Here is a 16073-nt window from a genome sequence, read left to right on the forward strand (position 1 = left end):
AGAAAAAGCTCTGTACCAGTCTTCCTGCCTGAAACACTCAGCCAAGGAAACATATTTCTCCTTCTCATAATAAATTATCCACTTTGGTATCACTAAATCAGCATACCTCCTTATTGACCCAGGTTAATCCAAAGCTATAATTGTCTGAGAAGTTAGGAGTTTGTGACCAATTCATTACCACTCTATATAGTGGAGGCCAGCTGCGTGCCCAAGGGCAACGTGTGCCATCTCAACGTGGCGTGTCCTGGCTTTCTTCACCTAGGTGTGACCACCAACACTTCCCTGTTGGTGCACAGTCTTAAAATGTTGGCCACATGCATCGTAGCCTGTTGTCATTGATTCATCCTAGCTGCTAAATAAATAATATGGCAGCACTCCATTATATTAATAAATGCAGAATTATGCACATTAAAATGGGACAGCACACCGTACAATAGGTCCACATGTTTTACTGAGCTCTTATAAAAAGTCAAGTAGAAATAATGTACAGATACTGTACTTATTCTCCCTTTAAAATAGTAATCTCACCTTTGGGAGAAACAAGTGCAATGCCTGTACCGGCCGCCTACGGCACCGCATAGTAACACACGTCGTATAGTAATCTGGCATGTCACAGGCATGGACTGATCAGCGTGATGTCAGATTTAAGAGTCGCGCTGAACCAGATAACGGTCGCAGCAGCCATGTGGTGTTAATGCCATGAAAAATGCGGTTGTGCAATATTTTTTATTTCACCTGCTCCTCTGGGTGGAATATTTCATAACGTAGCCAGTATTCCAGATTCTCATCTAAATCCTCCTGTAGCCAAGTCCTATGACAACATAATCCCACAAAGCAAATTGGTGGCCTCAAAGGAATCACTGCGTTAGCAACTCAATCGAGTTACATTGTATCTCTCTGTTGATTCATGTTTTATCTCCCTCTGAATATTTCTTTTTATTATTATTTTACCGTGTAGCTCACAGCAAAATGACATTTTTATTTATTTTATTTTTAAGGACATTTATTTATTTGCGTGCGCTAAATATCCAAGTAGTTTAGTCAAACGCATGATGAACAAGGTGCAATCACAATACTGAAAATACCACATAAAGGGGACAATAAAACAATATGACATAAAGCAATATCATTTGACACTGGTACTTGGTCAAATCTATGGTCCAAAGAGCGGACATGTCATCGACACACATTTCAGCCGCTCGGACGGTTCAGCCAATATACAGGACTATAAAAGCTATTAATTAACCAGCAACCAGAGTGACATCACTGTGACACTCTGCCAGATCCTTGCTCACAAAGTTCAATGTGGCCTCCAGCTTTCCTGAAAAGCTCCATAGACATCATTTTGTTGACAGTATTCATCCTGCAAACACAGTTATAATGGGATGCAGTCAGGAAGCCGACGGTCGAAATGCTGACTGCCGGCTTCATGACTGTCTAATCCTGGCAAGGTACTAATGACAAGTGTCGAAATAACAACGCCTGTCATTAGACCTACGCCGGGAGCTCGACGCCCGGCAGACCGAATGAAGGTAAGCCGGGCGCCAGGTGCGGACAGCCGCAGGGGAGGGAGGGTTAGGTTTTAGGGCTCCTGGGGGGACTTAGGGTTAGGTACCCCCCCGGGAGGGTTAGGGATAGGCTAGGTGAAGGGGGGTTAGGGTTAGGCACCCCCGTGGGGGAGGTTAGGGTTAGGCAACCCCCCGGGAGACTTAGGGTTAGGCTGCGGGGAAGGGGGGGTTAGGTTTAGGCACTTGGGGGGCAGGTTAGGGTTAGGCACCCCTAAGGGAGGGTTAGGGTTAGGGGGGAGTAAGGTTAGCAATACTTACCTTAATTAACGATCAGATCTTCACCCCTGACAGGTGGCCAGCGGTATTACATTCTGATTCCGTTATAATAGGGGTGAGACCCTCTCATCATGGTAATACCTGACAGGTATTGGTGCTTGCTGTTGCTGTTATGTTATACTCTGGGACCAGTATGGCAACACCAAGGAATATTCTGTTTAAAGGTGGATTAGAGACACCGAAGGTTATGTGTCAAACGGCTCCAATTCTATAAAGCTGGTCATGAGTCTGAGGGCCTGATTAAAGCTGGGTACACAATGAAACGATGTGTCGATATGTCGTTTCCGGCCGAATTGGAACAACATATCGGCCGCATTGCTTAGTGTGTACGGGAAATATGCGCGCTCCCGTGGTCGCACGAGGCAACGTCCAATCGGCCGTGCTGCACGTCTAACCGGACGATACAGCATGCGGCCCCGTTGCAGGTAATGAATGACAGAACAAGGGATCGTTCCATCGTTCATTACCTCGTTCCAATGTGTACCCGAGGTACGATATGTCGGTCCATTGGCCCTACATATCGTACTGGTACACATCGCTCAGTGTGTACCGGGTATTAGAGACGGACTTACAGTAGTTGCAGCCCAGGTTGCGATTTTATGTGTAGTCGCAGCGGCAATATGCAAATGCTAGTTTCAGAATTTCCCTAGCGTGTTCCGGAGAGCAAGCCCTGAGACGCCCACTTTCAATGCCAAACACTTCTCCATTGGAGCACTATCATGTTCACCATCGAGACTTGCACCAACTTATGGCCGGCGGCCGGCGCAATGTCTCCTTCTGAACTCTAAACGTATCTTCTTTGGCTGTGGCTCTGCCTATGGGAACACAGCGGTATTCACTGACACGTTCCCGGCACTTCCATAAGGTATACAATCGGGAAGCCGGCTGCCTTAATACCGGCAGCCGGCTTCCCGACTGTCATATCCCGGCGAGGGTGAATGCCGGACGTCTAGATGTAGACGCCTGGCATTTCCCCGACGCCGGGAGAACAGCACCCGGCATCCCGATCGTAGTGATGCTGGGCACCGCGAGCGGACAGCCGCGGGGGGGGGAGGGTTAGGTTTAGGCCACCCGGGGGGGACTTAGGGTTAGGCACCCCCCCGGGAGGGTTGGGGTTAGGTTAGGGGGAGGGAGGGTTAGGGTTAGGCACCCGCGGGGGGGACTTAGGGTTAGGCAGCGGGGAAGGGGGTGGTTAGGGTTAGGCACTTAGAGGGGGGATTAGGGTTAGTCACTTGGGGAGGAGGTTAGGGTTAGGCACCCCTAAGGAGGATTAGGGTTAGGGGGTTAGGTTAGGGAATACTTACCTATCCACGATCGGGATTTCCAGCGCTGTCGGGCTTCCGCTGCCGTGAACTCTGCTGATGTCGGGCTTCCTTCCATAACACAGCCTTTTATTGCATTCACTTCATGCCACCTCCTAGGCATCGCCCAGGAACACCCATGGTATTGTCTCACCTGTTCTAATGCCGGCGCTTCTGTATGCAACATTGGAATCCGCGTGCAGTCAGAAGAACGCATGCGCCATAGAGGTAATTAGGACTTTTCGCATAGTAGCAAATAATCGCTTAACTGCGCAAACGGCTGCACTATGTCCACCCTGAGAATTTACCAATCAGAGATCTACAGAACATTAACCCCAATAAATCATAACAGGTCATTATTGATATTTTGCAACACATCATTTATAAGCAACCTGTTGTTACCATCCGCAGCTAAAGGAAACTCTGTTCCTGCCCGTAACTTTGCTAAAGAATGCAGTTCCCTTCCCCCTAAGCTACTTACAGCACATGGTTATTAGTGGTCTACTCTGTTGGGGATAGTTTAATTTCACACGTGCCACAAGTAATAACAAATTCATTTTTAATAAGTCTTCCCTCTAGTAATACACGGCAGAAAAAGGTCTGAGGAGATACTTGAACATCTGAAGTAGCTTTAGAGAGCGGGTTACGTGGTCTAGAGCAGAATCCTCCAGTTTATGAAGTATACAATTAAACTAACACTGCTGTATTTTTACGCCTCTGTCTGACGTGACGCTGCTCTTTGTTTTGTGTCTTTTCTGTTAAATCAATATAGAATGTGTCATTAAAAGGTTATAGAACATTACTTTTATACTCTTGGAAGTACAGTGATTAAATGTCAGTCTCGCGCAACTGATAGACACATCCGTTTGGAAGATGATATTTTGATTTAAATCAGGGACGTGCAGTCAGGGGAGGCAGAGCCTCCCCTGTCATACTCCCTGTCAGACTGCAGAGTTTTGACTATAAAAATTCTTAGAATAATACAAAGAAGATATTTATAAAGTATAAATAACTTCTTTGTATTACACTGATCATTTTTTTAGGCAAAACTCACCAAAATTGCAGAACTCCCTGGAAGAGAGACGAGACATGAGTCAGGAAGAGCTCAGCCTCACCTCTGATAGCTCAGACACTGCCTGGAGCTGGGGGCTGGCCACCAAGCAGCCAATAAAACACAGAGAAAAAGAGCTAATGGAGGCATGCCTCACTGTGATGGAGCAGTCTGAAAGGGGTCTCAGCCGGGCCACATCTGGGATAGTCCTGTGACCAAAATCCTGGGTGCGACACGGCATTCCAATGTGAAAGGGGTATATCACTGCACCTTCCTCACAGGTTATTCCCGCGGTAGGCCCCGTTCACACGGAATCCGGGTCTGTCCTGCTAAACTTGTGAGGTCATAAAAAGTGGGTGGTGACTGCTCCATGGCCGCCAATCAGCTCATTTTAGGCATGACCCAAGTTGGAAAACTCAGGTCGGACCGTTCACACTGCACCGTAACCCGGTTCGCTTCTCCAACCCTGCTCGCTACCTGGTTTGGAATACCGGGTCACTCAACTTGGTTTTTATTTCAGGGACCCTTTCACACAAGGCCCAGATCAACCGAGCAATAACCCTGGTTGGAAAGGGGTTGTGCCCACAAAATGGCTGTCCATGCCACAGTGGTCACTGGTTCCTAGTGAAGTGTTATATTATCCTTGCATTCTCATGAATATTACCTTAGCAGCCCATAAAATGTCTGGGTTGGCTATGTCATTAGTTCCCTGTGAATCAGCAGACTGCCTTCTCATGAGAATTGGTTCAATTGACAAAATGGTCGCCCATGCCTCAGTGATGTCACTGGTTTCCCAATGAACTGCATCGTCATGACTCTTAGTTGTGCCCACAAAATGGCCACCCATGACGCAACAATGTTAATGGTCCCATGTGAACGGATTGCATTTTGTTGAACGTGGTTCATCCAAATTTACACATAAAAACCCACAATCTTTCTAAATATTTTTTTGTGTGAAATTAAGTAAGTGTATTTTCTTTTTCATTTTTTTTTAAATGTAACAGACCATCCACAGATAAGATGATGGCATATATTGAATTTCAAGGGGATTTCGATTTCTCTTTGATCTTTAACTCATTCCTTTTTATATCACGGTGAGAGACATGCACAATTAATTTAGAAGCATAATTTAATTTTATAGAACAACACTGTGAGATCATAGTGATCTGATCTGTGTCACAGAAAGCTGTCAGACATCTTGGAACAGGTTCTTACCGTTCAAAAGCAGACACATAGATTTCAATACCAATGAATACATAAAAAGCAAATGAGGAATATTCTTATTAAATGCACATCTGATATATGACACAACAATACAGTATTCATTAGTAATCTACATAAAATATAAGAGTCGTGCTGAGACAAGAACAAAAACAACAGCCAATAAAGGAAATTCCCCGGTGAAACCGAGATTGCATCAATTAATTAGAATACATGACAATACAATTGGAATTAAAGACATATGCAAATCATCTTGAAAATTACTAATTTATAGTATATAAAACAATTTATATGGCAATTCTGCCTCTCCTACATTTATAATGTAAAGTTTAATACATTTTAATAGAACATATTGATAAGAAAATCTTGGGATTGTTTCTAGAATAGACGGATGCTGTAAGCCTATTGGGTTAAATATGGTACTTCGTACAGTACAATATATATGACAAAGCTTAAAATAAATGCTTCATAAAATTTAGTCAATACTTTACCTCAAGAAAATGCTCCGCTTGCTGTTCGCGATCCAACTTTCTTGATGTTGTGGTAATGAGACCTAGATGAAAGCAAAGAAGGCATCATTTGATTTGCAAATCATCTGGCTAAGTATCGTAAACTTTGTTAAGTCGTTTGTGGCTGTCTTGATACCACAGTCTAAGCCTCTTAGATCAATGCAGAACCTAATTTCCATCATTCATAGGAGAGAAGATGCTGCACCATTAAATTATTCAGTGTTTGCATAGTGTTTGGAAAGTTGCTTTCCAATGCAGAGTACACTTCCTTCACTATTTTAAAGATCTCATCACTGACTAAAAACAAATGTTGCAGCCATTTTGTGCAATGATCATATATATATATATATATATATATATATATTTCATGGGAATAGAGCGAGTCAGTGCACCAGAAATCAGGGGTGACACTGAGGCTTGTCATATCCCCTCAATATTACTGGTTCCTAGTAAACTGATAGGTCACAAAATGGCGGCCCACACTAGGTGGTCGCTTTGAAGGTGCCGCAAATCATTCACATATGAAGGACTCCCTCTACAACCCCACTTAGTTGCTCCTGCAGTATTATTCAACAATTACACAACACCTGACAATCCCTTTGGTTTAGTATGGAGCCAGTAATGTGTGAGGGAGAAGGCTGGTTGCGCAGCTCTATGTTTTCTGCCTGCAATATTGTAATACACAAGATCCACCTGCTGCTTTGGCTCTGTACATGCTGGGCCACTGTCCATCAATCCTATAGCAACCTAGTGATATTTCTCATCATTTTCACATCCTCGCATTCTATGACTGACCTCTTATGATGAATAAGTGGAGACACAATTTTAGGTTATAATCCCAACCCCCCCGATAAATGCATTAAGACCTAGTGGGGTCCTAGGCAAAGCATAAAGGTTGCTCCATCTATTTGTTAAAACAAGCAAAAAAACCATTAAATTGGGTAAGGGTAATCTGTGCCCCTTACTATCAGCAGAGTCATATGGTCACTTGTGGGTGTATAGATGCTCTGAAACTGCTGAACTGGCACTGTAAGGCAGTTTTTTTTTTGACTATGCTGAATCAATGACCGTACATATCCTTGTTCGTGACCGAATATACTTATTTTGAAGTAAAAAAACATATGAGTACTTAATATAAATATATTAAGTACACACACATCTATTTTTATATATATAAATATATATATATATATACACACACATTTGTGTTCGTTATATATACTCACAAAAGAACATATATATGTGTTCTTTTGTGAGTATATATAAGGAACACAAATGTATATATATGGGATACGTTTAATATCCAGACAGCGGGGATTCTGGCGGTCACAATGGAGGTAGGGTTAGGTTTAGGCACCGGGGAGGGAGGGTTAGGTTAGATATACTTACCTTCAGCCGTCGGGATGCTAACCTAGTCGGGATGCCGGTATCGGAATTCTGGCCATCGGGATCCGAATACCGGCATCCTGTACTCAAACTAAATATTGGTACTAAGTAATAATCAGACAGCCAAGTATAAACTCCAATGTTTCAGGGTTATTGACCCTTTTTCATATACTAGTAAATGGTCCTCTTCTGCACAGCGATTGTACATGAAGTCGGGTGTGACCACGCATCACATGTCACTGGGGCATGACCGGAACCGCTGACATGCTGGTACATCCTCTGTCTCATTCTCCTACCCTAAAGAAACAATTGTCACGCTGTGCACATCATGGCTTGTTCTGCCTATAGCGGAACTGTTGGGAGGCATGATCAATAAATCACGTGAAGACCACATGCCAATACAGATAATGCTGATTTGGAACTCCCAGTGGACCCTGGGAGTTACATACCTGTCGACAGTGGCAATCTCAGTGCACCACTGACAGCACAGTATAATATTCCCGATCATTATACATTGCAAAATGCATCAACGTCTGCAAATGAATACAATCTATGTAAGGACATCGAGCAGGAAATGAACAGCCAGATTTAGCTGAACAAAAACATATAAATGAAGGTAATCACATTGCTAGCGTGACTATTTACATCAGTGGGGAAAATATTGGTTTGGGGTAGTTTTAAGTTGTTTTTTTTTTAGTCATCTTTATTATATGCTAGACTATTATATTGCTCCAAAATCATATTTAAATGACCACAAGTGGGATATAAATTCTGAGAAGATTAACAAGAGCTAATAATTTAAAAGGCTCCGTTCCTAAACTGATAAAGCTTTTTATTATTCCTTTAATGCACAGAAGGTAACTTGTATTAAGCATCCAGCTCCCAGACAATAATCTATTCTGAAAAGCTCCAAGTAACCCGGGGGCCAAACTGTCCAAGCAATACACTAATAACACAGGAAAATATAGATGTCAGCGGTTAATGTGCCCCCTGCATGCACTTAGTCTTCATAATCCAAACACTCTGACACGTTCTGTAGCCAATCCATCAACAATTATTCAAAATGAGCAGGAAGATAATACACAATAATTGGAAAGTGAAGTTGGATTTCTGGTTTGTTAGAAAGGAACACTGCAGTGATTGTATTAGAGAAAGTTGTGCTGGGACTTGTAGCTCCACGACAGCAAAAGAGCCACCGTGTACTAAAGCCTGAAGAATATGCTGAAAATACAGTGCTGTATTCATCTGATCACCAGGCATAGGGATCTTCGGCATATTTTGTCGACATTCATGTTGACAGGAGTGTCAACATGGTCAAAATGTCAACATTTATCACGTCAATGATATGAATGTCAACGAAAAGGCCTAGTGGTGCAGCGGGTCACTTTCATGCTAGCAGGCCTCTGGCGGTGTCTTCTGTCAGGTGATGATGACTTCTCCCCCTAGTGCCTAACCCTACCCCCCGTCCCCCGCAGTCTAACCCTAAACCTCCTCCTAGTACCTAACCCTCCCCCTACTGCCTAACCCTAACTGTCCCCTTAGTCTAACCCTAACCCCCCGCAGTCTAACCCTAAACCTCCTCCTAGCACCTAACCCTCCCCCTAGTGCCTATCCCTAACTGTCCCCTTAGGCACATTTGCACCTCCTCCTAGCACCTAACCCTCCCCCTAGTGCCTAACCCTAACTGTCCCCTCTTACAGTCTAACCCTAACCCGAAACCTCCTCCTAGCACCTAACCCTCCCCCTAGTGCCTATCCCTCTCCTAGTGCCTTACCCCAACTGTCCCCTTAGTCTAACCCTAACCCCCCGCAGTCTAACCCTAAACCTCCTCCTAGCACCTAACCCTCCCCCTAGTGCCTAACCCTAACTGTTCCCTTAGTCTAACCCTAACCTCCGCAGGCTAACCTTAAACCTCCTCCTAGCACCTAACCCTTCCCCTAGTGTCTAACCCTCCCCCTAGTGCCTAACCATAACTGTCCCCTCTTACAGTCTAACCCTAACCTTAAACCTTTTCCTAGTACCTAACCCTCCCCTTGTGACCTATCCCTAATCCTCTCCCTTTTGCCTAACACTATACCACCCCTGCTGGAGCCTATCCTTAACCCTCTCACTAGTCCCTAACCCTCCCCTCCCAAAGCCTATCCCTAATGTCAGCATTCTGCAGAATATCAACAGTTTGAACATATCAACATATAGCAGATATCAGCGTGTTCCATGTCGACATTTCAACAATAAAGGCATCACAACATTATGTTTGTCAACATAGTGACTACATCCCCATACAGGATCCTCTCCACAGCAGCACCACTGTAAGTGTGCTGATTTTCCATACATCAGCACAGATATATGTGGGCCAGCATGGGGCATTAGTGTCGGCCAAAGTTGCCAACATTTTTAAAAAGGCCGTTACATTTTTCCGTCTTCACTATGTGCATCTCCTAGAGCAGGGCCGTGCGAACGATGCCGCTGCCAGGACACGAGGCCTAGGGGGTGGCATGTTTGCTGCACAAGTGCCACCTGTCTCTAGCTTGTGGGGTGTCTGGAGGACGCACCTGGTGCCCAGCTCCTTGCCACCTCTTTGCTGGGCCGGCCAGGGCAAGGCATGCCCGGATACGGCACTGTAAATGTAGGTACATCCTTCTATTAAGGTAGCATTTCCTAGGACCAGGAAATAGATGTGAATCTTGAAATTGTGTATGTAGGTGGTGGTATGAGGGGTAAGGGGGGCAATTAGGCACATTTGCACAAAAAAAGAGGCAGTGAGGATTCATATATAACACAATTCAACCTAATTGCCCACCTTACCTCCAATACCACCACCTAATTTATTTTAAATGAGGTGACGGCAGACATTGGATTTATACAGTAGTTTGTGCTATTTTGATCTCTTCTGTAAGATGAATAAAGAAAGAAATCCTTAGTATGAGTGGGCATTTCATGCAAACCCAGTCCTCAATGGACAACTGCTGGAGAACATTTGTATTGCCTGAATGCTCTTCTGTTGCCTCATTCCTTTAGTTTCCAGGCAGTCTAAATCCCCCCCCCCCACTCCTCCTGCTGCTGCCAGTTGTCCCAATTTCCAGTGACTGACCATGTGTATTTTTAAATATTCATCAACTATATACTGTATTCCCTATTATTTACTAGCTTTAGAAAAGTATATTTATTGAAGGGGAGCAAAATAATAAAAAAAGATACAGTCAGTAATGCGCAGAAGAAGAAATACAGGTGCTCAACTCCAAATTAACCGATTGGATATAAATAAATACATTTTTGCAATGAACAGAGGTTTTTAGCATAATCTTGGCCAAGGCTATGGGCCTACCCACCGCATCTGGGTAACCTCTGTTGGGTAGGTCCCTAACATACTAGGATTCAAATCCAGAGCGCAGGACCCCCCCAAACTGCCCCAGCTAAGCCGCCCAGGGCACCGCCATAGTTAGAAAAGTGCAGTGTAAAAGAAATAGTTAAGAGCAGCCTAGGCTGCATATAAAGAATGATAATAAAAAGTGAAGTACATTTAGAATAAACAAACAGTGAAGGGTTAAAATGTGTTATAAAGGAAAAATGTGTTATACTGCGGTGCACTGAAACAGATCAACCAAAGCAGTCCAGGTGGACCCACGCCCCAAAAATGAACCAAAGCTGCACTACACAGTCTAAATATTTGCAGGATTTACCTATATTTTGCCTCTGACTGGTGTGCATATTACAATGCTAGACTTCATGCTCTAACTAGTGTAATAAGGGTGCTAGTCTGAGTGGAAAGTGTCTCAGGCTTTCCAGGTGTGCATAGCAATGCACTGATTGAGTTTAAGTTAATTTGAGCACCTGTACTTCTTTTTTTGTGCATATATCAATTGTCTCCACAGGTAGCACCTCCAATTATATATATATATGTTCAAGGTGTGCAGTCTGAGGCCCATTCCCATACAGTCAGTAATGCTCAGGGCCATAGCTGGGGTAGTGCGGCCGGTGCCATCGCACAGGGCACCACAGGTCAGGGGGAGCTGTTTGGGTCTGTCAAATTTCTGTTTATTATAATGCTTGCTTGTAGCTTCCTCTTATTTCATCCCCAGCATCTCCTGGCCTTTCCTATCTCTTCCCAGGCCCTTCCCCATGAAGCCATGGCCCTTTTCTGGGTGCATTATGTCCCTTTGAAGGATGAGGGGGGCACCAATGGTCATTCTGGCACAGGGCACCAAAACGTCTAGTTACGGCTCTGGTAATGCTATTATGATGGGAATTGTAATGTACAAGGGTATCCCAGAGACTGTACTGTGTATATCATGCTTAGGTTCTTCTTCTCTGAGTCAGCGTCACTAGGAATTGCTTTCAAATGTTGGTAAGTTTGGCCTAACTTTGACATCACACAGCCCACCCCTAATGTTCTTCAGTATCTCCATAAATTGTCAGAAGAGTGTAAAATGTGGTGGTGGTGGTGAGGGGTCAGATTAGGGTGAGGCTGTGGGGACAGATTAGGATTAGGCTGTGGGGGTGATAAAAGGTGGGTATAGGTCAGGGTTAGGCTGTTGTAGTGATATGTGGTGGGTATTAGTTTGGTGATAATCTGCTGGCACAGGGTTAGCCTGTTGGGATAATAAGAGGATGTGGATAGTTCAGGGCTAGGCTGTTGTGGTGAGAGAAGGTGGGGATAGTTCAGGGGCAGGCTGTTGTGGTGAGAGGAGGTGGGGATAGGTCAGGGGTAGGCTGTTGTGGTGAGAGGAGGTAGGGGTAGTTCAGGGGTAGGCTGTTGTGGTGAGAGGAGGTGGGGATAGGTCAGGGGTAGGCTGTTGTGGTGATAAGTGGTGGGTATCAGTTCGGTGATAGTCTGCTGGTACAGGGTTAGTCTGTTGGGATAATAAGAGGCGTGGATAGGTCAGGGATAGTCTGTTGTAGAGGTCAGAGGTGGTGATAGATCAGGGCTAGGCTGTTAGGGTAATAAGAGGTGGTGAAAGATTTGGGTTAGGGTATTGGGGTGATAACAGGTCGTGATAGGTTAGGATTAGTCTGCTGGGGAGATAAGAGTTGGGGATAGGTTTGAGTTTGGCTGGAAGGACAGGTTAGGGTTAGGCTGTGAGGGTTGTTACAATATAGGGTTGATAAAGGCAGGGTTAGATCAGGGTTTGGCTGTGGGGCCTTATAAACCTTACAGTCCACCCCTATCCTCTTCTCATAGCTTAATATCCCCCCAGCCTAAAACTAACCTGTTCCTCCGCATATTAGCTCAAAGCCCATCATTAACCTCTTTTCATAGCTCAACACCCTCACAACCTAACTTTAACCTTCCACACCTCAAACCTAAACATACTCCCCAGCAGGCAATTGGACTGCAATACTGCCACTCTTCATTCACTGCCATTCTCTAACCCATTTGGGAAACAGCTGTATACATACACCGATATTGGTGACAATATATACCACAAGGTCCACATATGTAACCTTAAAGGTCGTGCGTAACCTTAAAAGAACAACCCAGTCCAAACCATTTGAATCGTTCTTGACCATACATATAAATCCGGATGACCTCTGCTGGCCTGTGTATACGGTCATCTGCTGACATCACCGGCAGATCTCCAATCAGCTCAGACCCTCAGCAAGAGCGCCAGGCAATCTGATTTATCCAATCAGGCTCCACACATACTCAGGCTGAACCACAGGATCAGCCTGTGTCTGGCCAGTATCAGGATAGAACAGTGTTTCCCAAACCTGCTATACATAGCCCACTCAATCCAGACATGGGATATGCCTGCTTCAGCACAGTTGGTTAAATCAAAATGAGGCAAGAATCAATCCACCAGTGCTCATGCAGGAATATCCTTAGTACCTGGACTGTGAGAGGGCTATTTGGGAAACGCTGGGTTAGAACAATCCTAAAAGCCAAGAGGAGCTTCATGCACTCCTAACTAGGGAGCCTGTCAGTCTGGCGTGAAGACAGATTATCCTGTGTCATAGCTGCAAAACCTTCTCTATTTGCAATCACATTTGAAATACAGTCCGTTGACTGCCATTTAATTAAATACATATTTTCCTGCTTCTAAATTAGGCAACAAACTTCATTTGAAAGCTACTATCTGCAATACAGCATGTTCCAGATGGTGCGGAGTTGTGTGCCAAAAATAATATTCATACATAACTGTGTGCAAGAATAGACTATTTTTTTTTTTTTTGCTACATATTGATTACCGCAAGAGAGATGTGTTCTATTTAGCGCTGCGAGCAGGAACTCTGCTGACAAATTCTACGTGTCCCCAGCTCTATATTACAGCTGGGTGACACAAATAAGCCAGGACTGCCAAAACAGCTTTAGAAAGCTGAAAGGGGTACGGCACCAAATGTATTAAAAAGCTGCTAATTGTGGCAGTTAAGCCAGCGGTGGCTCTTTTAGTCCTCTTTTCGGAACAGAGAATACTTAAGGAGTGCGAGAGAAGCATAATAGCCCTCGCCACCTGTCGTTGGTGACATCAGCAGTAGCCCGCACAGACATCCATTGAATAAGCCCGCGTCTTCCAGCGAGACGCTGGTATTTCACAGTACAGAAGTACTTGGCACAGAGCAGGTCTCCTAATCTGAAGAATGTCACTGTTCCAGCAGTTGCAGTTAAAGTCTATCTAAATTAGGGTAATCTTCCTTCTCCTTGAAAGATTGGAGAAGCAAACACTTTTGGATAGGATTACCCTGCTGTACCAGAACATGTTCCACATTCGGTGTTACATTGTATCACGCCAAACAGCCTAGACTTCAATCTTGACCATGATTCCATTGGGTCTAATGTGCGATGATCAAACTGGATAACTCTTTTTTTTTTAGTCTATGCAAAAATAATCTTTTATTTACCGATATTTTGTTTGTATGCATTCATACGCAGAAGGGCTGTAATGACACGAGTCGACACAAATGACATAATAAAGCCCCCGCCCGGCTGGATCCAGAAGGGTGCGCCGCCCTGGGGGCTGTATTTAGTAAAAGCTGCATGAAGCCACAGGCAAGCCAAGAGATCAAAGTTGTCTGAAGGTGAAAATCACTTTAAAGGCCATATTCAGTGTTGCACGCAGCAGCGTCTATAGACTGTTGTGGGTCTGCGGCTTTATGCAAATGCCGCTATAAACTCCTTCCCTAGTATACGTATGTGCAGCTGAATGTGCAAGGACGGAGATGCCCACGCCACACACCCATAACACGCCCACTGAACGGACCAAGTTTGCGCACATTTCTAGCCACCTTCCAGTCACCGCTAAGGAACGCCCGTGACTTTTTCACAAAATTTTTGATACCGATCACTCTATCGTAACAGCGCCTTTGTGCGTTCTTTGTGTAATGCATGAGCCGTAGGAGTTTTTAGGAAATTACGTGCATGCGCAGTTGCAAAATTCGCTCAACATGAGCACTTGCGAGCGGCTTGCGTCTGGCTCTGAATCAGGCCATAAATGTGAAAAAAACTTTTTTTATTCTGACAACAGTTTACAGATTGTGCCTCATGCCTCAGCAGTGACCTCACTGATTCTAAGTGAATGAGCTGCATGAATCTTGGCTCACAATGTGGGGGTGAGTCTGAGTAGCCTACAGCTGCCTCCATGTCTGTGGGGTCCATGTACTAAGCTTTAAGAGAGCTCTAAGCTCTAAGAGAGATAAAGTGCCAACCAAATCAGCTCCTAACTGTCATTTCCAAACACAGCCTGTGAGAGGACAGTTGGGAGCTGATTGGCTGGCACCTTATCACTTTCTTATCACTGTTCACTCTGTCTCCTAACACTGCTTAGTAAATAGACCCCTTTATCTCTCCAAGGCTTAGTACATCTACCTCTGTAAGTTTTTCCGGCCGCACGCCTGCGCTTTATGTATATACCACTACACGCACATCCTTAATATACTGTGCAGCCGTGCGCCTTGATGTGCTAGGACTAGGACGCCCACTTTGAGCGTCTTTATCTGCTCAGATACCGCTTGATGCATCTTTAGACTGCAACCATCGGTCGCACCATCGAAACTTGCACGAGCCCCATGCGAGTGAGCGCCCACCACAGCAATACGTCTGTGACACTCCCATAACACACCCATGAGACAGATCGTCTCCATGCATCCGCTCAGACACCTCCCTGGCTCCGCCCAGGAGTGTCCAATACTTTATCAAGTCATTTCTCAGACCGTTCATCTCAATCACAGCTGTGATTGCGCAGGCACTCTGGCCCTGGTTCAGAGCCGGACGCTCTTTCAGAGGGCTCGCTCTGAATCAGGGCAGCTTTTTTTTTTTTTTTGGAGTCGGCCTTCTGGCCGCTCGCTAAGCTGTGGGTGACCACCCACAGCGTTTGCGAGTGGCCAGGTGATGGTTGTGATTATCGCGACCATCGGGCTTGCGACGAGACCCTTGTGGTAGGGTCTTGTCTGCTGCAAGCCCCAGTGAGCTTCCGGCTCTAATAGAGCCGGAAGCTCACTACTGACATCACTCGTGATGTCAGTAGGGCCGCCCCCAAACGGCAGGCATTCCTTCGGGAACGCCTCCATATGGCCAGCCACCCCCTCCGACCCGTCTACCAAATGGGGCGAGCTGTCGATCAACATCGACAGCCGCCCCTTTTGGATGCGAGCGCCGGAGCGAGCGATTTCTAGCTCGCTCCAGGACTCGCACGTGCGCACTGCCCGGCCATCGCGAGCGGGTCTGAATCAAGCACCCTGAACGCATATGCAGGGCGATTTACACGCATACACAGAAAAACAAATCGCTCAACTGCGTCCAACATTAGCAGTACAGTACGTCTTACCC

The 16073-nt window shown here is 45.2% G+C and overlaps 1 protein-coding gene across 1 annotated transcript in view; it reads right to left on the reverse strand.

Annotated features, from left to right (window-relative positions):
* FAT3 (FAT atypical cadherin 3) overlaps positions 1–16073 on the reverse strand; it is a 467371-nt gene that overhangs the window by 255048 nt on the left and 196250 nt on the right. The window contains exon 3 of the mRNA XM_088455722.1: positions 5909–5970. Within this exon, the coding sequence (XP_088311848.1) occupies positions 5909–5970 (62 nt within the window). The remainder of the gene's footprint in view (positions 1–5908; positions 5971–16073) is intronic.

This window comes from Taudactylus pleione, unplaced genomic scaffold, assembly GCF_031769625.1.
Source record: "Taudactylus pleione unplaced genomic scaffold, aTauple2 ptg000667l, whole genome shotgun sequence".
NCBI classification, from domain to species: Eukaryota; Metazoa; Chordata; class Amphibia; order Anura; family Myobatrachidae; genus Taudactylus; species Taudactylus pleione.